Source organism: Alexandromys fortis, unplaced genomic scaffold, assembly GCF_014885135.2.
Source record: "Alexandromys fortis isolate MF-2015 unplaced genomic scaffold, M_Fortis_MF-2015_v1.1 scaffold_75, whole genome shotgun sequence".
Lineage (NCBI taxonomy): Eukaryota > Metazoa > Chordata > Mammalia > Rodentia > Cricetidae > Alexandromys > Alexandromys fortis.
In genome coordinates, this window is record NW_026067956.1 from 4,800,291 (window position 1) to 4,822,949 (window position 22,659).

Genomic DNA, 22,659 nt, shown 5'->3' on the forward strand with positions numbered 1-22,659 from the left:
CCCGAGCGCTCGCTCGCGGGAAAGACTCCTGGGCATTTATTAGCTCCTTCCCCAGGCAGTCAACCCGCCCCAGAAAGTCACTGCGGGGACACACACACCACACCACACCACACCACACCACACACACTGCGGGGACACATCACACCACACCACACACACTGCGGAGACACACATCACACACACACCACACATACACACTGCGGGGACACACATCACACCACACCACACCACACCACACACACTGCGGAGACGCACATCACACACCACACCACACACACTGCGGGGACACACACCACACACTGCGGGGACACACATCACACACATCACACAAAACACATACGCCACACCACACACATACACTGCAGGTACACACACACACAAAACACACCACACACACAACATACCACACAAACACACCCCGGGCAGCTAACAGTACGGAACGCCGCGTCAGCACGAGTTCCAGAACCTGGGCAGCACAGCTAGCAGCCTCCGAGCCCGGAGAACCGGAAAGACGCTCCTCCACTCACCTGTTAGCGTGACCGGGGAGACGACGCGGAGGGGGGGGGCGGAGGATGACGCCGCAGCACGCAGGCGCACGACGCCCCGCCTACCCGCCCAAGTCCTTCAAGCTCCTGGCCCCGCCCACCTCCGGAAATACCGCAGCCCCCGCTCTCTACCACCCGTCAGCCCACTGGCCCCGCCCTCCCCCGATCCGTCAACCCACTGGCCCCGCCCTCCCCCGGTCCGTCAACCCACTGGCCCCGCCCTTCCCCGTCCGTCAGGTCACTGGCCCCGCCCTCCCCCGTCCGTCAGGTCACTGGCCCCGCCCTCCCCCGTCCACCGGGCCAGCGGCTCCGTTCAGTTCCCGACACCGCCTCGCCCGCCCGCCACGCCCTCCCTCAGCCGGTCGGCAGCTGGCCCCGCCCACCTCCCGGGCCCGCCCCGCCCCTCCCTGCCGGGCGGTCCTCGCTTCTTGGCCGGGGGGCCTTGCCTCAACCTCGGCTTCGCCTCCCCGCCGAGGCGTAGCTGCGCGGTTTGCGAAGCTCCCGCGACCCAGAAACAGTCGGGCGCGGGCGGAGCGGCGGGGCTGTGTAGCTGCGCCATGGCCGCGTCGGCGTGGTGCTGCCTGCGTTGCTGCAGGGACGGCGGGACCGGCCACATTCCTCTCAAGGAGATGCCGGCCGTACAGCTGGACACGCAGCACATGGGTAAGGGCCTCTCAACCGGACCCAACGGCCCGTGGGGGCGGAGGGCAGGGGGGCGGGGACCACGTGACTACGCCGCCGCCCGGACACCCTGTGGCCTGGCTGGCTGCGGCCATCGGGCCCGGGGCCGTGCCCGCGTCCGAGGGAGGTGGACTCCATCTCCTCCTGAGCAGTCAGGTGTTCCCAGGTGAGGAACGCGGGGGCGCCCGCCATCCGTGCCCGGGTGTCGGGTGTCACCCAGCGTTTGCAGAATCCTGTCTTCAGCACTATCACGTATAGGCTGAAGCTTGTTCTGTACTTCACTTCCTGAAGCCCCAACAAGGCCGGTTGCCGGAGGCAGGAGTAGCACCTCAGGTCCTAACATACCACTCCCACTAAAATCTCCATGGCTGGACTCCTTAGTCACTGTTGGCATCGCTGTAATTTCATCTGACTCTCCTCTCGCCATCGGATCAAGCGATTGCAAAATAGAACAGCGCCTTGCTTCTTCTCATCTACGTTTTTTCTTTCCAGTTCCCAATGACTTAATAGTTTCTCATCCAACATTCCTCTCCCCCTCCGTAGCATCTTTTCCCCACACCATACTTCACTTTTTAGACACCCCCCCCCATATATTTCCAAGCTTCTGGAATATTGTCCAGGCAGGAGAGATTTTCCGGTATAATTATTTCAGTTAGAGTACTGCCTTTTTTGTGTGTATTATTACAATAAACTAATGTACTTTTGATTTCCCCAAATACCTCACTGTCTAAAGGACAGTGTATTTGAGGAACGCCTACATTCTTGATACGTACAGCAGAACTCTCTTCTGAGCCGGGCAGTGGTGGTGCACGCCTTTAATCCCAGCACTCGGGAGGCAGAGGCAGGCGAATCTCTGTGAGTTCGAGGCCAGCCTGGTCTACAAGAGCTAGTTCCAGGACAGGAACCAAAAAGCTACAGAGAAACCCTGTCTCGAAAAATAAAATAAAAAATAAAAAAATAAAAAAAAAAACCACTCTCCTGCCCAGATAATCCGCAGTTCTGGGAACCTTGCCCATGCTGTTTTCTATTGCAATACTATATGCAGCCATTGTTTAGTGTCTTGTACAATACTGTTACAAATTTACAGTACTTTAATTCTTAAAGTCTCTAGCTCGTACAGAATCTCAGTAGTTAATAAATACCTTTAATCTCTGTTTGTTTTCCAGACCATCTGCTTTCCAGGTGGTGTGTCTTGTAGTCTTGGCTATCCTGGTACTGATCTGTAGACCAGGTTGGTCCTTGAACGCACATAGATCTGCCAGCCACTGCCTCCCAAATGCTGGGATTCCAGGCGTGCGCTCTGCTAAATTCTTTCTTACCCATCCCTCTAGGTGGTGGATGTTCAGATCTTGTGCTTCCTTTCAGGAAGCATTTCTAGTTGATTTCCCCACCACTGAACAAAGGTGCTGACGAGGTACTGTTTGGTGATAGCAGTAGAGGACTAGAGTGGACCTTCGAGCCCCTGCCCTGCCGTCTGTTCTGTAGCACTTTCCTCTTCTCTGGTCTCCGTCTTCGTTAGGAAGAACTAACTAACGTGTTGTATCAGTTTCTGTGTCTGTCTTCAGGCCTATCTAGCACCCTCAGGTGTTGATTGTAGTACAGAGATACCAGCTTCCAATTTCTTTCCTCCCACGGAAGCTTTTTTTAAACTTGTCTTCCAGTAAATTCAGATTCTTCAAACCCAGACAAACTTGCTATGAGAACCCCAATGAAAAGAAAGAGGAGTGTTGAACTAGGAGAATACTTCAAGTGTGAGTTGCTCTTAAGTCGGAAAGATGAGAAACATATTGTATGCATTTGGATACGGAGAAGTTATATAACCTAAAGAATATATTTGGGCTTTTGTTTGTTTCAAGCTTGTTTTCCTTTTTGTTTGTTTGTTTGGTTTTGTTGTTGTTGTTGCTGCTGCTGCTACTGTTTTGTTTTTAAAGGGGGCAGACTCTCTATATTGCTCAAGTTGTTTCCAATTCCTGGGCTCAAGCCACCCTGCCAGCACAGCCTTCCACATTCCAGGTATCTATGACTACCTATGACTACGGGTGTGTACCACTGTGTCCAACTTGATTGCTTTTTTTTTAATTTTTATTTTTTTATTAAGACAGGGTTTCTCTGTAGCTTTGGAGTCTGTCCTGGAACTAGCTCTTGTAGACCAAGCTGGCTTTGAACTCACAGAGATCCACCTGCCTTTGCCACCTGATGCCTCCCCACCTGTTTTTGTTTTGTTTTGTTTTAGAAAATATACAAATTATGTTGTGTTACTTAAGGCCATTTTGGAGTTTTGTAAATATTCTCATTGGTTCTTTTAATTGTAAATTAGTCTTCTAGAAAAGCATGCCTTTCAAGGTATCTATTTTGAAGGGGACAGTATTTATTCTGGTTCTGTTTTCTTATTGTTGTTATTTATTTTGGCAACTTGAGACAGCTAAAGTTACTTGGGACAAGCTAAAGACCTTCAGCTGAAAAAATGCCTCCATTCAGATTGCCTGTAGGCAAGTTTGTTGGGCTCCCCACTTTTTTTTTCTTGACCAGTGATTGTTGTGAATGGGCCCAGCCCATGGCAGGATGATATCAGCCCTGGGCAGGTTGTCCCAAGTTGCAAAAGAAAGCAGTTTGAGCAAACCGGTAGGAGCAGGCCAGTAAGCAGAGCTCCTCCATGGCCTCTGCTTCAGTTCCTGTCTCCAGGTTCCTACCTGTCTTCCTTCTGTGTGGATTGGAAGGGTACTGTCCTTCCAACACATGGAAGATTGTTAGACTTGGTGGCTTGTGCCTAAAACTGCTGAGTCATCTCTCCAGCTCAGAAATTGGGTTTTAACATTTTATAAACTGTGTGTGTGCATGTGTACATGGAGGTCAGAGTACTACTTACAGGAGTTAGCTTTTTCCTGCCGCATGTGTTCCAGGGGTCGAACTCACGTCTCCTTAGGCTTTGTGGCAGGTGTTAGCCCTTAAAATTTTTAATTAAACAAATAAAAAAATGTACTTAACCTTAACAGTGTCTGATCTTAGAAAGACCAGTTTAGACTGTTGTTAAGTAGGAACTCAGCCTTTTATTACTATTGTCTAGCTTTATTAGTCCCTTTTGGAGGAGTGCCACCTAGTCCTAATATTTGTATCTGCTTGGCTTATGGCTTTATCACAGGTGAGGAGATATAATGGCCACAGACCTTGGGAGTCACGTGTATTAATGTTAAAGGATTTATCTTACACATAGGAATTGTGCTGGCTCTTCATGATCGCAGATGGGCTTGCTTTCCTAAGCTAAAATTCAGAACCAAAGTACTAGTTGGTCCACATTTCAAAAGCAGTATTTTTCTTGCTGTTATCTATGAAGATGTTTGAAATGAAACTAAAATTTTCTCTGAAAATAAAGTGTGTTTAATGATGGTAAGATTTTATTTATAGTGGGGCTCTGTGGCACACATCTGTAATCCCGTTCAGGAGAGCGAGGAAGGAGAATCAAAAGTCTGAGGCTGGTACAGGCAATACAGAGAGACCCTGTCTCAAAACGAACAAAACACGCTAACAGAAGCTCTCTTAGTGAATACGTCAAGATCCTGAAACTAAGTCCTGTTCCGTGTCAGCCATTTCAGCATGAAGCCGCCCCTTCCATCGTAGATGTCCTCACTGCTCTCGCTCCACCACTCCAGCCAGGGTCAGACTGGTGGCTAGGCCGCTATCTAGCAGACCTTCAGCTGTCTTGTAAAAGATTATCTTAATTCATTTGGTTAGAAATGAAAATTGTACCAATATACTAAGTGTTTTTGGCTCAGCTTAAATGAAATTTTTTTTTTTTTTTTTTTTTTTTTGGTTTTTCGAGACAGGGTTTCTCTGTGGTTTTGGAGCCTGTCCTGGAACTAGCTCTGTAGACCAGGCTGGTCTTGAACTCACAGAGGCCTGCCTCTGCCTCCCAAGTGCTGGGATTAAAGGCATGCGCCACCACCGCCCGGCTTAAATGAAAATTGTTAACGTCTGTTTATTGGTTAAAAATTAAATTAGTTTCCTTTTACTTATAAATGTTTCACATTTTATTTATTTTGTGTGCATTTATGGGGGTGCATACATGCCATGACTTGTATTTGAAATCCGAGGACACCTTCTGGGTGTTAATTCACCCTGTGGGTTCCTGAGATCAAACTCAGGTGGTCATCAGGCTTGGTGGCATAAGCTATCTCATTGACCCCTTACAAATAATTTAAATATTCAGCATAGTTTAGTTTTTTTTTGGAACAACTTTATTGAAAAAGACGCACTGTAAATGAATAGTGTATATAATCAGTCTCTTAAAAAGTAGAAAATTAAGTATTTAAAATAATTTATCAATATTTGCCATATTTGAAAAGACTTATACTATTCCTTGTTTGTTGTTGTTGACTGAATTAGTGAACAGGGCCTGGGGCAATGGCTTCATGGGTAAAGTGCTTGCTGTGTTAGGACTCTCCAGCACCCACACAGAAAGCTGGGCATGACAGTACATGACTGTAATTGAGGCACTGATTGGCCAAAAGGAGAAGGTCCAAGGACTCAGTGGTCAGCAGTCTAACTTCGGTGACCTCCAGGTTCCATTTCCAAAGTAGGGTGGAAAGCTATGGAGGTGGACCTTTGACAATAACCTTTAGTAACCACACCTGTGGACTTACCTTCCTCTCCCCACCCCCAGCCCCTCTTTTACACACACAGTACACATATTAACCGTGGTTGGTATCTGTGTTTTGTTTAGGAACAGATGTTGTCATTGTGAAAAATGGAAGAAGAATCTGTGGCACCGGAGGGTGTTTAGCCAGTGCACCTTTACATCAGAACAAAAGCTACTTTGAGTTCAAAATCCAGTCTACTGGTTAGTATGATTTATAATTGTACTTAACTATTAAAAGTCAGTTGTTTTGCATATAAAAAATAATTTTGATTATGAAAAAATTCAAGAGACGATTAAGAAGAAGTCCCACTCTTATATACAGGGCCTAAGTCTTCTCTCTTTGTGATCTAGGTTAAATTAGCCAGTATGCTGAGTTGTGACTTTGCAACACCCCACCCCAGGAGATAGCTTAAGAGGAAGTTTTATTTCGTTTTTCATTTCTGAGGTTCATGGTCACTGGCTCTGTTGTTCCCAGTCATAGGAGACAGAAGATCCTGGGGGAAGGCTGTGGTGTTGCAGAGTTGCCCACTCCATGAGAGCCCCAAAACAGTAATGACACAAGAGTGGCGGGGACAAGACTCTGCAGAGTGTGCTCCCAGTAGCGTCCTCCTCCCAAACATGCCCACTGCCCACCTTCTAATAGTGCCAAGGGATTAACCCCTTGTTGAGAGCAGTCCCCTCCCCCAATTGGATCCACCAGCAGGGATCTATGTGGGCACTGGGAGGGACACCACATCTAAACCATAGACTTCTCTTTTGCAGTTTTAGGGAGTTTCTTGAAGTGTATGGCAAGCCTGTATGACTGTTAGGATCATAACTGTAGCAGAGTTATATATGGGGAGTTAGTGGGTTTTGTTTTTAGTAAAAGCTGGGAAGTCTTCATGGATGACGTAAGTGCAGAGCAAGAAGACATAATGGGATAACTGAGTCTGTTCCCTGGACAGCACGGTGCTTCTGGAGCTGGTTTCTTAAAGTAGTTCCATACTGTTTGGTTTGGGTTTTTCGTTTTGTTTTGTTTTAAGTGAATGGCATAAATCCAAGTCTGTCCACTGTGCTGTATTGTAAGATACCTCACTGATTGTGGATTGTCCTAATTACTGTTGTCTTCCCAAATATATATTTTCTTCTGAAAAGAAGCAAATAGTGTTTGAGCCTTAAACCTAGTAAGAAGTGTTAGTAATCCTGTACAAGGTTCTGCTGGAATAAGGAGACTGCAGAATCCTGCCTGCAAATGTCATGAAAATGTGATTGTCACCTGCTGTCGTTCTCATAGTTGTCTCTTTGGGGAGAAGAATTATTCATAGGTCTACGTATTTCTGATATCAAGATAGCCAAACCCAGACATGTGTGCATCAGACTTTCTGAAGGAGTCAGACAAACTAGGAAGTATTCATAGCATTGAATTCATACCTCCTTCCATGTGTTTCTTCTGATTTTTCTTTTTTAATAAAAACTGAAAGGTAGCAGCTTGAGAAAAAGTCCAGGACACTAGATATTTTGTTTGGCTGGAGAAAAGAATACCTGCTTCTGGGGATACAGTCTGGTGGTAGAGCACTTACCTAGTGTATGTGAGGTGCTGGATTTAGAGCCCCAGCATTGGGAAAATTATTTTGTCTCTTCTTCATGTTCAACCTTTGTGTTGTTGTTTATAGCACGTGTACTTGTCACTCATTATAAATATAACTAAAGACAGTAACCTGCCATTTCTCAGGAACAGCAGAGAGAGAAGGGAGAAAGAATAAGAGAGCGTGTTTTGCTGGGAATTGAGTCCAAGGCCAAGACTACCACAAAGCTGTACTCCCACCCCTACAATGCTTTAAAAATATTAAGAGAAAATAGTAATGGTAATAACTAGCACTTTTTAAATATTGAGCGTGAGCTTTACTTGCTCATTAAAAACCAAAAACTTGTAACCTATCCTAAGTGCTGTGTTTGAGCAGTCCTGTGTCTTTTCTTTACCTGTGTTCTAGCTACTCTTCTATTGTTGTGGAGAGACATCGTGACCAAGGCAGCTTATAAAAGTAGGTAGTTAGTTGGGGACTTATAGTTTCAGAGTGGAGCATGGTGACAGGCAGGCAGGCAGGCATCACGCTGGAGCAGTAGCTGAGAGCTTACATCATATCCACAGGCAGGAGGCAAAGGCAGAGAAAGACTAGACCTGGTGTCGGCTTTTGAAACCTCAAAGCCTGCCCCCCCCACACACACCTCCTCCATCAACGGTACATTCCAGGACTTCTAAACTGCCTAAACAATCTACCAACTGCAGACTGAGCATTCAAATATGTGAGCCTGTAGGGGCCCTTCTCATTCCAACCACCACACCTTGGAAGTACTATTAGAGCCAACAAATGAAGAAACCGAGACGTTAAGTATGTAACCCAAGATAACATAGCTGTGATTGTTTAAACTTAAGCAGTACAACTCTTAGCCTCTAGTTTACCTATGGAGGGCATTGTATACTTTGTTATTATTGTGTGTGTATGATTCTGGTGGGCAGGTGTGAAAATCAGAGTTCAGCTTTATAGAACCCATGGGTCTTTCCTTCCACTTTCACTTGGGTTCTGAGGATAAAGTTAGGTTTTCAGGCTTATCATTTTCTCTGCGGAGCCATCAGGCCCTGCAATCTGCTTTTTAAAAGGTTTGTTTTACAAAACAAAACCAAAAAAAAAAAAAAGCCAAAACAAACAAACAGGAATATATCCTTAATTACTTAAGGCTCAACCCCTAATTCCAGCACTCCAGGGAGCCAAGCCTCGTAGTTCTCTGAATTCAAGGCCAACTCAGTCAATAAACTTAGTGAGCTCCAAGTTCAAGCCAGCCAGAGCTACGTAAGTGAGACCTGACTGGAAGTGGGAGGGGCGTGAGGGGAGGAGGGAGAAGTAAAAGAGTTGCTATTCCCTTTTGAAATAACTTCAATGTTTGTGTTCTTCAGATTTGTGATGTATCTGACTTGTGTTTTTAGGAATCTGGGGTATAGGTGTTGCAACTCAGAAAGTGAACTTGAACCAGATTCCTCTCGGCCGAGACATGCATAGTCTGGTGATGAGAAACGATGGAGCCCTGTACCACAACAACGAAGAAAAGAGCAGGCTGCCAGCCAACAGCCTTCCTCAGGAGGGCGATGTAGTGGTGAGTCTCCTGGTCGCGGTCCTGTCCTCCGTGAATGACTAAACTCGAGCTGTTTTGATTTTTATTTCAAAGCCCTGTGCTTGGATCTAGTGAGGTAGTGCCGTTTCCAGATAGATCGCTTGCCAAACACCGCTACCTCACTTCACTGCCCTGTCCTTGCTGGAATCGCTGGCACACCAGGACATGAGGGTTACTGACCCTATACTTCCATGTAGTAGGATCATTTACAGATTGGCTGCTAAACAGTGTCCTACTGTCGCAAACCTTGGCACATAATTGTAAAAGTTTTTCTGATCATATTACAGAATGTTAGGGTTTTTTTTGGGGGGGGGGCAGGTTAGAGACTGGTTTTCTCTGTGTAACAGTCCTGGCTGTCCTGGAACTAGTTTTGTAGACCAGACTGGCCTCGAACTCACTGGTTCCTGCCTGTCTCTGCCTCCCAAGTGCCGGGACTAAAAGTGTGTGCCATCGCAGAGTTTCTCTGTGTAGCTCTGGAGTCTGTCCTGGTACTCACTCTGTAGACCAGGCTGGCCTCAAACTCACAGAGATCCACCTGCCTTTGCCTCCTGAGTGCTGGGATTAAAGACATACGTGTCCCCCCCCCCCCCCCCCCGCCCAGCTATGTTAGGTATTTTTAAGGCCAGAGGTCTCTCAAAGTATTTCACGTTTATTAATGTTAGTTTGAATGTTAATTGTCCCCATAAGCTCATAGGAGTGGCACTATTAGGAGGTGTAGCATTGTTGGGAGTAGGTGTGGTCTTGTTGCAGGAAGTGTGTCACTGTGTTGGCGGGCTTTGAGGTGTCTTACTTGCTCAAGCCACGCCCACTGTCTCAGACAGCTTCTTGTTGCCTTTGGGTCAAGATGCAGGACTCTTAGCTCCAGTACCCTGTCTGCCTGCACACCACCATGTCACACCATGATAAAAATAGACTAAACCTCTGAAAACGTTAGCCAACCTAATTAAATGTTTTTACTTTATAGAGTTGCTCTGGTCATGGTGTCTCTTTACAGCAACAGAAACTCTAACTAATACAGAAACATTAGAAATTGCAACATTTTACTGCAAATATTGATCTTTGTTAAATTTAATCTTGCTAAATGCCTCTACTTTTAGAACCTTTCAAAGAACTGCGTTCAAAAATCCCAAGGTTTAGAACAGAACATGGTGACACACCCCTTTAATCCCAGCACTCAGGAGGCAGAGTCAGGGGGCATCTCTATGAGTTTGAGGACAGCCCACCCTACATAGTGAGTTCCAGGACAACCAGGGTACATAATGAGACCTTGTCCAAAACACAGTCTCAAAGGTTTTTTTGTTTGTTTCAGCTTTGGTTGTTGTTGATGCGAGTAGTTTTAGGAAGTTTCAGAACAGCCTGGCTTATATAGCAAGATTCTGTCTCAAAAGAGAAAAAAAAAAAAGGTTACCTGCTAAAGAAAAAGAAACAAAAGGCATAAGCTATCATAAAATCTACTGTCTTTTTTAAAGTAGTTGTATGCTGGTTAGGTTTTTGTTGTTTTGTCAACGTGGCACAAACCTGGGTCATCCGGAAGAGGAAACCTCAGCTGAGGCTGTGCGATGGTGGTGCTCCAACACACGTGTTCCTGGGCCATGTATCTCGTATGCAGTGCAAACTGAGTGTGCCATGGGAAGCAAGCCAGTAAGCAGCACTCCTCCATACCTCTACTTCTATTCCTGCTGCACCTTCCTGCCCGGACTCCCGTCATGGTGGAGTGGAAGCTGTAAAATGAAATAAGCCCTTTCCTCCTCAAGTTGCTTTGGTCATGGTGTTCATCAGAGCCATGGAAAACAAACTAAGACTAGTTGATTTTGTATGTTAAATCATTAGCAGATACCCATAATATGGAGCATCATAGAAATAATTTTTTGGGGTAGTGTCTCAGTAGGCAGTCCTACCTAACTGACCTGAAACTCATTGTGTGGACCAGGCCAGCCTAGAAATCACAGAAGTCCACCTGCCTCTCTGCCTTCGGAGTACTGGCACACATCAAAGAAGTTTGCCACCATGCCCAGCTAACTGATTATTTCTTAAAAGAGAATTTTGTTGTCAAGTTGAGGCTGTCAAAGTAGTTATAATAAAAGATGAAATTGAAACATGTTTTCTTCCTTGTGATACTGAATTGATACGTATTTTGTCTTCCTGTACCATCTTATTCATTGAGATGACTGATACAACAAATGAACAGATCTAAGAATGCCACTGTAGTCTGTCAACATTGTTATTAGACTGAGTTTTCATGCCCATTCTGATTTAAAAAAAAAAAAAAGACCTAAAACATTAAGTATATGCAGACTCAAGAAAGCTGGCCATTTCATCGTCCTGATCTGAACACTTGGTGATGTTCAACGATGTCAACAGTGGCAGCAGAAGGAGCAATTGTAAGACAGGAAACTATTCTTAGGTTTTATGGGACAACTGTGACAGACTCAAACTTGGTTTTGATGTCATATAAGAAAAAGACCAGGTTTGAACTGAACTTGGCTGTAGGGGGTGGAGATTCTTACATCCTCCTCAGTTTTCTGAGATTTGTTATCTGATAGTTGCCTGGTTCATAACTTGCAGTGGATTTTGGTGCCACAAGGTGGTGAAGGGTGCCTGAACTACTGTCCCATAAAGAGGATCACATCATTCTTTTTTTATGTAATTATGTTTTGATTTTTTTGAAAATGTGAACAGACCTATTGACAAAAAAATTGACAAATGCATTTTCAGTGTTTTTAAACTAAAATGAAACAGAAGCTGTAACTAGGTCATAGTTTAAGGTAGGATTGATGGCTCACAGCTGTAACCACAACATTGGAGGGACAGATGTAAGAGGGTGCCTCAAATTCAAGGCCAGCCACAGCTCCTGGGTGAGACTCTGCCTGAAATCAATCATTCGGTGTGTATTGGCCTGTTTATTGAGAGAAGGTCTTATGTAGCCCAGGCTGGCCACAAACTTGCTCAGTAGCTACATAAGATGACTTTTAGCTTCTGAGAGACTGCCTCACCCCAAGTTCTAGACTTGCAGGCATTCACTACCACACCCAGTTTTGGTGGTGCTGGGGATCAAACTTTGAACTTTGGATAGACTGGAAAGCTCTCTGCCAGCTGAGCTACGTTCCCAGCTCTAAAGCCATTGTTTAACTCTAGCATTGCTAAACTTGGAGTAATCCTTATAGCCCTCACTACACTGACTCTCCCGAACCTTTCTGACTTATCTAGAAAAGGAGGGAGTTAAGGCTAGGTACGCATCTATGAAGTCATTGTCCCAGAAAGCATCTGAGTCGCTCTGTCTTTATAGTTGGTCCATACCGACTTACCAGAAATCCACAAAAGCAATCTGCTCCTTGTTTTTTTTTTTGTTTTTTGTTTTTTTTTTTTGTCTGTTTGTTTTGTGGTTTATCAGTTGGAAGAGCTCTCTGGCCTCTGTGCTTTCTTTTTTAAATATGGCTGTTATTGTTGGGCTGGGTCTCAAACCTCAGGTCTCACATACACTAGGCTGCCTCCCCGGACCATAGTGTTTCTATTCTTAATTTTTCAAGACAAAGATTCGGTGTTGCCTCTAGTCAGTAACTATAGGTTCAATATGTCTTATCTGAAATGCTTGACTAGAGGTCCAGCTCCAAGGTTTTGTTTGATGTTGGGATTTTTATATATACACAGAGTTCTTGATATGACGGGACCCAAGGAAGGGTAAGCATGGAATCCACATATACTCAGCTGGGAGATAATTTGTACTATATATTTTGTTTTGTTTTATTATGTGTCTGGGTGTTTTTCATGCATGCATGTGCACATGTATATGCTTGGTACCAGTGGAGGCCAGAAGAGGGTGACAGATCCCCTGGACCTTGAGTTAAAGCTGCCAGCGTGGGTGCTGGGAACTAAACCCAGTCCTCTGCAAGAGCAGCTAGTGTACCACTGAGCATCTCCGTAGTGTAAGGCAGTTTTTTTTTTGTTTTGTTTTGTTTTTTAATTAATTAATTAATTTATTTAGAGACAGGATCTCAAAACGTAGCCCTGACTGTCCTGGAACTCAGATTCAGCTGCTTCTGCCTCCCAAGTGCTGGGATTAAAGGTGTGCCCACCATGCCCAGCTGCTGTAAGGTTTTTCAAACTTTATTTACATTGTATTATGGGATTGCTAGCATGTCACATAGAGCTGGTGGCCATCACAGGGCAACTTGTAGGAGTTTTCTCCTTCTACCATTTGGTCCAATATCAGACTCAGGTTCTGTGGCAAGTATGTTTCCCCTGCTGAGCCATTTTGGTGGCCTAATTTGCACAGTATTTTTGTATGCCCTTGTTTTGACTGTGATCCATCATATGAGATGAGTTTTGAAATTTTCCGTGTGTTGTATAATAGTGTAGTCTTAGGACCCAGAAGGCTTCAGGTTTGGGAGCATTTCATATTTCTGACTAGGGATTCCAAATTGTACAAAGTTTTAAAGAAAAGTAGTATATGGCATGGGGAATTAGAGTGTCAAATCTCAATTCTCCCACTTTCTAGCTGTGCAAGCCAGGTGAGTTACTGCACTTCAGCTGCTCCATCTGTTCCGTGGATCTCACTGTCTTGTGAGCACTGAATGACTAAGTGTGACATGCACGGCCAGTGCCTCACAGTGCAGCTGTCTCAAGTGACCTCCAGCACCTTATCAACACGCTTAACGTCACCCTGTAACTGTCATCAGTATATACAGAAGTGCCCTTTATCCTGGTGTTTAAAGTCTTTTAAACTGTTGTTTTTAACTGGATAGCCATCATCATTCATACTGAATTGTACATATTGGTTTTACCTTGAGACCAGAGTAAAAAGATAGAAATACATGATTTCTTAGAAACAGCTTGTCTGGGGGGACTTTGTGGGTAAGAGCACTTGCTCTTCTAGAGACGTGATTCAGTTCCTAGTGCCCACATTGGGTGGCTTACAATTGCCTCTGACTCCAGCTCCAAGGGATTCAACACCCTTTTCTGGCCTCCTTGAATATCTACCTGCATGTGTAAACATTCACAACCAGAAACAAAAATAATAAAAAATATTTTTAAGTTAAAAATGATTAAAGTTTAAAAAAATAAATAACATGTATTATTTCATCTCTTCATAGTTTGAAAAGATTGGCAGGTAGTCCCTAATGGGTAACAGTGTTTTCCTCATCAGATAAAATTCTAGAGAAAGACCAGGGTTTTCTTTATGAATTTAAAATAGTCTTCATGACATATGGGCTTACTCTTTCTATTTAAATAATAAAACCCAGGTTATCCAAATATAATACTATAATTTAAACTCTTATGTTTGTTTTACCTCTAACTGGAATTTTGCATTGTAAGCCTCCCTCCCCAATAATCACTAGTAATGTTTTAGTTAAAGTGGTCTGCCAGATTGTCAGCCCTGATAAAAGCTTCTGTGACCCCACACTTAGTTTCTGTGTGCTGTAGCTTACTTGGGTTTCTGTGCAACGTTTATATCTTTATCCTTTAATTTTTTCCTTCATAGGGTATCACATATGACCATGTAGAATTAAATGTGTATTTGAATGGGAAAAACATGCATTGTCCAGCATCAGGTATACGAGGGACAGTGTATCCAGTTGTGTATGGTAAGCTAATATGTTACTCATCTGTTAGTCGGTATATGTTACCTGTTATTTGGCTTTATGTTAATTTTGTAGTTATCATTCAGAAGTCTGAACAAGTTGCTAATAAGGATATTTCATGTGGAATGTACTCAGGCCATTACATTATTTCTGCAGAATTAAAGATAATATATATTCCATACATATATACATATATATACACCCACACTATATATACATATATATGTGTGTGTATGTATATATATATATAGTTTGTTTTATTTTGTTTTTCAAGACAGGGTTTCTCTGTGCAACAGCTCATGCTAGAATTCACTTTGTAGACCAGGCTGGCCTCAAACTCACAGAGATCTACCTGCTTTTGCCTCCCAAGTGCTGAGATTAAAGGTGTATACCACCACCCAGCTTTATTCCCTACACATTAGAAAGTTTGTTAAATATAGTGGTAGTTAACTACCCACAATCATGTCCCCTTTTATTATATCACTTGTTTGTTTGTTTTTAATTTCATGTGATCTGTGTTTTGACTGAGTGTGTGTCTGTGCACCACACGTGTGCCTGGTGATGGAGGACGCCAGAAGAATTGGAGTTACACATGAAGAATTGGAGTTACACATGGCTGTGAGCTGCCAGCTGGGTGCTGGGAACTGAATGAACCCTGGTTCTTCGGAAGAACAGCTAGTGCTCTTAACCACCGAGCCATCCCTCCAGCCCCTTATGGTGTAGCTTTATGTTCTAGAAAGTTCAGACGTCACTAAATTTACAAATCTTTTTCTACTAATTACTAGTGAAGATTTGATGACCAGGAAATGAAGTTAGAGCAGGTATTTTGAAATTAGGGAATTTTATGTGAATTGAGCATTTCTTGTCTTTATAAAATTATCAAACATTATCACTCTTCTGAGAGAAATTTTAACTTAAAATAGTTTCTGATTAACTGCTTTGCTTTGATAGTTGAGTAAGTATAAGTACTATAATTTCTGTATGAGTTGGTTCCTAAGAATCAGTCAGTGTACATGACTCTTTTTTTTTTTTTTGGTTTTTCGAGACAGGGTTTCTCTGTGGTTTTGGAGCCTGTCCTGGAACTAGCTCTGTAGACCAGGCTGACCTTGAACTCACAGAGATCCGCCTGCCTCTGCCTCCCAAGTGCTGGGATTAAAGGCGTGCGCCACCACCACCCGGCTACAAGACTCTTAATTCAGTTTTTTATTATGCAAAATTTCAAACTTTCACAGAAGTAGAGGGAATATTATAATGAGCCCTAGGTACCTGATCACCCAACCATTTCCTCCACCCAGCACTTCTTTCCTTCCTTGGATTATTTTGAGGAATAAGTCAGACACATTATTTTGTTAGTAAGTATTTTATACTTATCTTTAAAATAAGGCCTTCAGGCAGGCAAGGTGGCATACACCTTTAATCTCAGCACTTGGGAGGCAGAGGCAGATGGATCTATCTCTGAGTTCCAGGCCAGTCAGAGACACAGGGAAACCGTCTCTTTGAAAAAAATGTAACTAATGTCTTTATCATTTTATTCTGCTTTTATTACTTCTCTTGACAACTTCAGATCAATAAATATATGACTTTTATACCTGTGGTTTACTGTCTAAAATATTCCCTTAATTATGTAAGTTCTTAGATTTGGATTATAATAAAAGCTATTATTAACCTTTTGTAACAATGGTAGGCTAGTGTGTGAGAATGGGTGCAGTCATGAGGATAAATATTTAATGATGACCAAGGCTGGTGATTTGCTTTTCAGTTGTGTCCCAGTAGTCTTTTCTCCTAAAAACTCATTTTCAGTGATTTTACCTTTTATATCTTTGTATGCAAAAAAGCATGTGTGCTTTCCTTCCTTTTTATACCTTGTTAATTTCATGTACATGTATGTGCATTTGATTATTTTTACTCCCCATTACCCTCTGTTGTCCCCTCCCACTGAGCCTTTTTCCCAACAAGTCCACTTCCTACTTTCATGACTTTTGTTCTGCTGCAGTTGTGACCCATTGAGTTTCATTAGGGTTGCTTACATAGCATGGGCTGTGGGTTAGAACTTACCCGTGGAACACCTCTGAAGAATGCCTTCCCCTTCAGCATTCATTCTCTCACTATTGGTAGCGCCTCACGGAGCGATGGGGGACTCATCGTTAGGATAACGGAGGGGCCTTTCTAATCTCTGTATCTGTCCAAGTTACCCATGGCCCTGTGGAAAGACAGTGGCGTTCCACTGAGTACAGAAAGGTGCCACTGGGCATGGTGGCCCAAGCTTTAATCCTGGCGCGTGAGAGGTAGAGTCTGGAAGACCTCTCTGAGCTCAAGGCCAGCCTTATCTACATAATGAGTTTCAGAACAACCAGGACTACATAGAGAAAGACCCTGTCTCAGTGAAACAAAACAAAAATTGTGTTTTTAAATTTAGTGTAGGTTGGTGTTCTTTCATTATTGAGTAAGCTTAAAAGAAATTCTTTATTGATTTAAATAAATTTAAATGTAGCTTAATATTTTAAACAAGTTAGCCTGAGAAATTAAAAAATGAATAGGTAATTAATATAGGTGAGTGTATGAAATAAAATTATCCAAAGCTGGAGAATTGACTCAGCTGTTAAGAGTGCTTGCCGTTCTTGTAGAGGACACAGACTATGTTTCCAGCACCTATATTGAGTGGCTCACAACTGCCTGTAACTGCAGTGTCACAGGGTCTGGTGTTATCTTCTGGACTCCACAGGCATGGGCATTGTACACACACACACACACACACAATTTAAAATAATAAAATAAATCAAAATATAAAGTGCTCATGAAGCAAATTATTTTATGTAAAAAATATTTTATGGTTTAGGTTGAGGAATAAGTCCAGTTAAACTAGATAATTTAATAGTCTGATGCTAGAGGCAGGCGGATCTCTGTGAGTTCGAGAACCAGCCTGGTCTACAAGAGCTAGTTTCAGGACAGGCTCCAAAACCACAGAGAAACCCTGTCTCGAAAAAAAAACAAAAAAAAAAAAAATAGTCTGATGCTACTTAAGGTAAAAATAGAACTAATTTCCCCTTTGTCCTGCATCTTTTCTCATCCTTAATCCTAGAATAGTCTGCTTTCATTCTCTACTCTTATTTATTTATTGAGGCAGGGTTTCTCTGTAGCCCTCGCTGTCCTAACTTGTAGTAATATGAGCCCCAGCACCCCAGCCGCCTGGCTAGCTTATGCCCCGAAATAATTACATGGACACTGTATTCTTTTATGCACTGCTTGGCCCATTTCTATCTAGCCTCTTCTAGGCTAATTCTCGTACCTGGACTAGCCCATTTCTAATAAGGTGTGTAAGCACCCCAAGGTGCGTTTACCGGGAAGATTCTAGCCTACGTCCATCCTGGGTTGGAGCTTCATCATGTGTGTCTGGGAGAGCGAAGCATGGCCTCTGCTCCAGAGAGCAGAGCTGTCTAGTCTGAGCTCACTTCCTCTTCCTCCCAGCATTCCGTTCTGTTTACTTCACCCATCTATGTTTTAACCTATCAGGGCAAGCAGTTTCTTTATTTAATTAACCAATGACCTTCCTCCATCATTTCCCCTTTTTCTGTTTAAACAAAAAAGGAAGGTTTTAACTTTAACATAGCAAAATTACATATAACAAAACAGTTATCAAGTAAAAATTACAATAATCTTTATCATAACTAAGGAAAACTATAACTATTCTTAACTCCATCAAAGACTCCAGAAAGATACTATATTACCTAAGCAAACAAGAAAAAAGCAACTTTCAAACTCTAGAAATGACAGAGACATCTCGGTGCCTGGACAGTCACCCAAAGTTCCTCTGTACTGTGGGGCATCCATCTTCGGCCTACAGGCCCATGGTATCCAGAGACATTTTCACAAAGCAGGAAATTTCAAAGGCAGTCACTATCTGCTTGTCCTGAAGAATGTCTTGCAGACTCTTTCATGAATCAGGAACCCCAAAAGGTCATCTCACTTTTAGACAAGTTCAGCAGTCCTCTCTCTGTGGGTTCTCTGTGTCCAGTTTATGCAATAGTCCAGGCAAGAGCAGTTTCTTGCCCAAATGGCTATCAAACTCCATAAGGATCCTCTTCAATGCCCATCTTCTTCTTGAAGTAGATTGGTGCTGCCAGGAGCAGAGTGTCTCATTGTCATGAAAAACCCTAAGTTATTANAATCAATATCAGAAATACATATACATATAACAAAATTGACCTTAAAATCCATACCAATGCAAATTATTCATATCTATGTCATATCCCCCTTTAAATGAAAAGAACGTTTATAAACCATATTTGGGAACATGGGCGCAGTTATTTCTCTCCAAACTGCTTCCTGCTGAATGGGGGTGTCGTTAATTAGGTCTTTCATGGTATAACCTGTGTGCTAGTTTCATCTCAGTTGGCAGTTGAGCGAAGCAATTTTCTTAAGATGTTTACAGCAACCCTTCAGGAGGGTGTGGTCCATCATACCAATCGGAATAGAAGAAATGAACAGGGTCTCATCCTCTGTGAAAACAAAACAAGAAACTCCTTTCCAAAGCATCATGTCCTTAGATCCAAATTTCAAAGCATTTTCAAAATATCTATGTTGGATTAGTTCAGCAGCATTTATAAACAAATATCTTTTGGCAGCTGTTGGTCCTTCCTCAGCATTCAAACAATTCAAAGAGAGTATAATAGCATACAGTATCAAGATTCTCTGTGTATTTTCCATCTTTGTACACTTTATTTTAACCTCTATCTCGTTTATTTTTACATTTATTTTATATTCTCTGTATCTTTGTCCTGGAATAACTCTGTAGACCAGGCTGTCCTTGAACTCTCAGAGATCCGCCTGTCTCTGCCTCCCAGGCACTGGGATTAAAGGCGTGTGCTACCACAACTTGAAGTCACAGAGGTCAATCTCCCTGTGCCTCCCAAGAGTTGGGATTAAAGGTGTGTACTACCACACCCAACTACCCTCTTTCTTTCTTTTTTTTTTTTACTTTTAAGAACTTTTAACTTTTAGCTTGCATATATTTTTAACACACTGTAAATCATTTAAAAATTTTCTTTGTCTTTGACGCTCTCTTTACTGTATCTCTCTCTGTTTTTCCGACCACATGAGTCTTTAAATTACTGAGCAATATGGGTAGGATTAAAGCTGTGGCTTTGCCAGCTAGACCCAGTCCATTCCTTAGCTTTCCAGCCTCATTGCTGAGGTACTGGCTGTAGCCATGTTTACTGCCACAACTCTATGGCATTTCAAGGTCCCTGCCAGCAAGCGAGCTTCTGCAGCCTGTGCTTGCAAATCGCACGAACTGCCTGTGTAAAAGAGTCAGAGTTTGCCCTGGCAGGACAGCCCAGAAAGCCGGCATTTTTAAACAGCTCAGCTTTTTTCTTGCTACGGCTGAAAACCGAAAAGCATGCGTTCAGCTTTTTGTCAACACCGTTTAAGTGTTTCGTGGCAGGACCTCTTAATGAGCTGCAGGGTTTTGCAGCTAAAGCTGAGTCAGGAAGCCTCTCTTAGATGAGAGTGCTTGCTTGCCTCTAGCAAGCGGAGTAGACCCGAGAAACTGCTGCTACCAAGAAAACATGCTTTACTCTTTCCCAAGCTTTTTCAGGCTTTTAGTGGATTCAGTTGTCCACACGTCTGGGCGCCATTTTGTAGTAATATGAGCAGCAGGGCTGCGTCCCCAGCACTAACTCACTTTGTAGCCCAGGGTGTTCTCAAACTCACTGTGTAGCTGAGGGTGACTTTGAACATATGATCTTCCTTCCTCCACCTCCTCAGTGCTGAGATTATAGGTATGTGTACCACCACTCATGGACCCAGATCCAGGAGTTTGTATGCAAGAACTTTGTCAACTGAACCACAAGAAAATAATTATAATAAAATAAAGTAAAAAATTTTAAATAAAGTAGTACATCATCATATAAAATGGAGAAAAACAGACAAATAAAGACTTGAGATTATTGATATTTATAACTTTGAGAGATCATTATTACTGTTTGTATTTAAGATGATATGTCAGCCAGATGCTGCCTTTAATTCCAGCACTTGAGAGCCAGAGGCAGGGAGATCTTTGTGAGTTTGAGGCTGGCCTGGTCTACAGAGTTCCAGAACAGCAGGATAGCCAGGACTGGTTCACAGAGAAACCATGTCTCAAAAAATAAAAACAAAACAAAAAACAAACAAAAAGGGAGAGAGTAAGAATTAGTGAGAAAGATGGAGTCTTACCACATTGCCTCAGATGTCCTCTCAGGAGATCTTCCTGCCTCAGCTTTTCACATAGTTGAGACTGCAGACATATACCGCCATATGTGGCTAGGATCATTATTAATAATGTTTTGATAACCTCCTTTGTATGTTTTGTCAGATTTTGTTTTGGATATTCTTACCTAAAGATTTTGCAATTCAAGGCCAGCTAGATGGCTCAGCAAATGAAAACATTTGTTGCCAACCCTGACAGTTAAGTTAGATCCTCAGGACCCATATGCTGCAAGGACAAACTTGACTCCTGCAAGCTGTCCTCTGACTTGTGAGAGAATACCATGTCATGCACACATAAATACACACACACACACACAATAAAAAATAACTATTTTTAAAGACTGTATAGCCCAGATGGCAGGTGTATTTACACTTATTGACAATTGATATGATATTAATTGTATAGCCGGGCGGTGGTGATGCACACCTTTAATCTCAGCACTCGGGAGGCAGAGGCAGGTGGATCTCTGGGAGTTCGAGGCCAGCCTGGTCTACAAGAGCTAGTTCCAGGATGGGCACCAAAGCTACAGAGAAACCCTGTCTTGAAAAACCAAAAAACAAACAAACAAACAAACAAAATGAATTGCATAGATGGCTCAGGGATTAAGAACACTAGCTGCTCTTGCTAGAACCTGGGTTCAGTTCCCAGCATCTAAATGGAAACTCACAGCCATCTGTAACTCCAGTTCCAGGGGATCCAGTGCCGCCTTCTGGCTTCCTCGGGCACCAGGCATACACAGTGGTACACAGACATACATGTAAGCCATGCACATAAAAATATTTTAAAAATTAAAATATAACATTAGAAAATAGTTTATAATTAAATTGTTTTGTGGTGCTGGAACTCAGAAATGTTGCTAAGCAGGTGCTTTATCACTGGGTTACATCCCTGCCTGAAAACAGTGTATTGTATAACTTTGTGTGCATTTGAATGTGCTTCTAACTTAGTTTCTTTCTTTTTCTCTCTTCTAGTTGATGACAGTGCAATTCTGGATTGCCAGTTCAGTGAATTTTATCATACTCCTCCACCAGGTTTTGAAAAAATATTATTTGAGCAGCAGATCTTCTGAATGTGTTTGTTTTCAAAACTGGCGCTTCTGCACAACCACACAGCGCTTGCCACTTAAAGCTCTCCCTGACCTAGAGAGGGAAACTCATCCTGAAAATCGCTCCTTCTTACTGTTGTCTGAGGAACCCGTGTCTTCATTATACCAGGCTGAAGTTTGATTTGCAATATCTAGGCATTGTGAATCAACACTTGGGGCCACTTATTTAATCTTATTTAAACTAATAAACCATGGGTTTGGTTAACAGTATTACATGGTAACATGTATATAAATATTTAAAGGGAAATTTTCTTATATAAAGTATTTGTTTGACAGTGATGTGTAATTGAGTGTTTTGTTTTGGTTTTTTTTTTTTTGCATTCTGAACTTGAGTCATCACATCCATAAGCCAATAATTTTGTGTCTCCTTGTCCTTTTTGATGAATTGAACTGGCAGGAACTTATGTACCTGGCAGCTTAGTTTCGCTAATATGTTTCCTCTGTTCATGGACCACTTTTCTTAAAACATAAACTGCTTCTTTTGCTGTTACATATATCACTGCTCTCTGTTGCCGTTTTGAAAGGTGAGAGACTAGTTTTCAGACCATCAAGTGAGTAAGTTGTGGGTGATTATGTGTAGTACACTGGCCGACATTTACAAGATTTATGATGCTTTAAACCTAAATGAGCCAGGTGTTGTGGCACACAGTGTTGAAATATGAGCGGCGGGGCTGCGTCCCCAACACCCCGGCCGCTTGGCTAGCTCATGCCCGAAATAACAACAC

At 42.8% G+C, this 22,659-nt stretch overlaps 1 protein-coding gene across 2 annotated transcripts; it reads left to right on the top strand.

The window, feature by feature from the left end:
- The first annotated feature begins 909 nt into the window (after positions 1-909).
- On the top strand, positions 910-22,213 carry Spryd7 (SPRY domain containing 7). 2 transcript variants are annotated; one of them, XM_050152284.1, is made up of 5 exons: positions 921-1,208; positions 5,944-6,060; positions 8,822-8,988; positions 14,486-14,588; positions 21,801-22,039. In XM_050152284.1, the coding sequence occupies exons 1-5, from the start codon at positions 1,103-1,105 to the stop codon at positions 21,896-21,898; spliced, it is 591 nt and encodes a 196-aa protein (XP_050008241.1). In that variant the 5' UTR covers positions 921-1,102; the 3' UTR covers positions 21,899-22,039. The 2 variants fall into 2 exon arrangements, with proteins under 2 accessions (XP_050008239.1, XP_050008241.1); XM_050152282.1 differs by lacking the exon at positions 14,486-14,588 and having other exon boundaries at positions 910-1,208; positions 21,801-22,213.
- Positions 22,214-22,659: the final 446 nt, after the last annotated feature.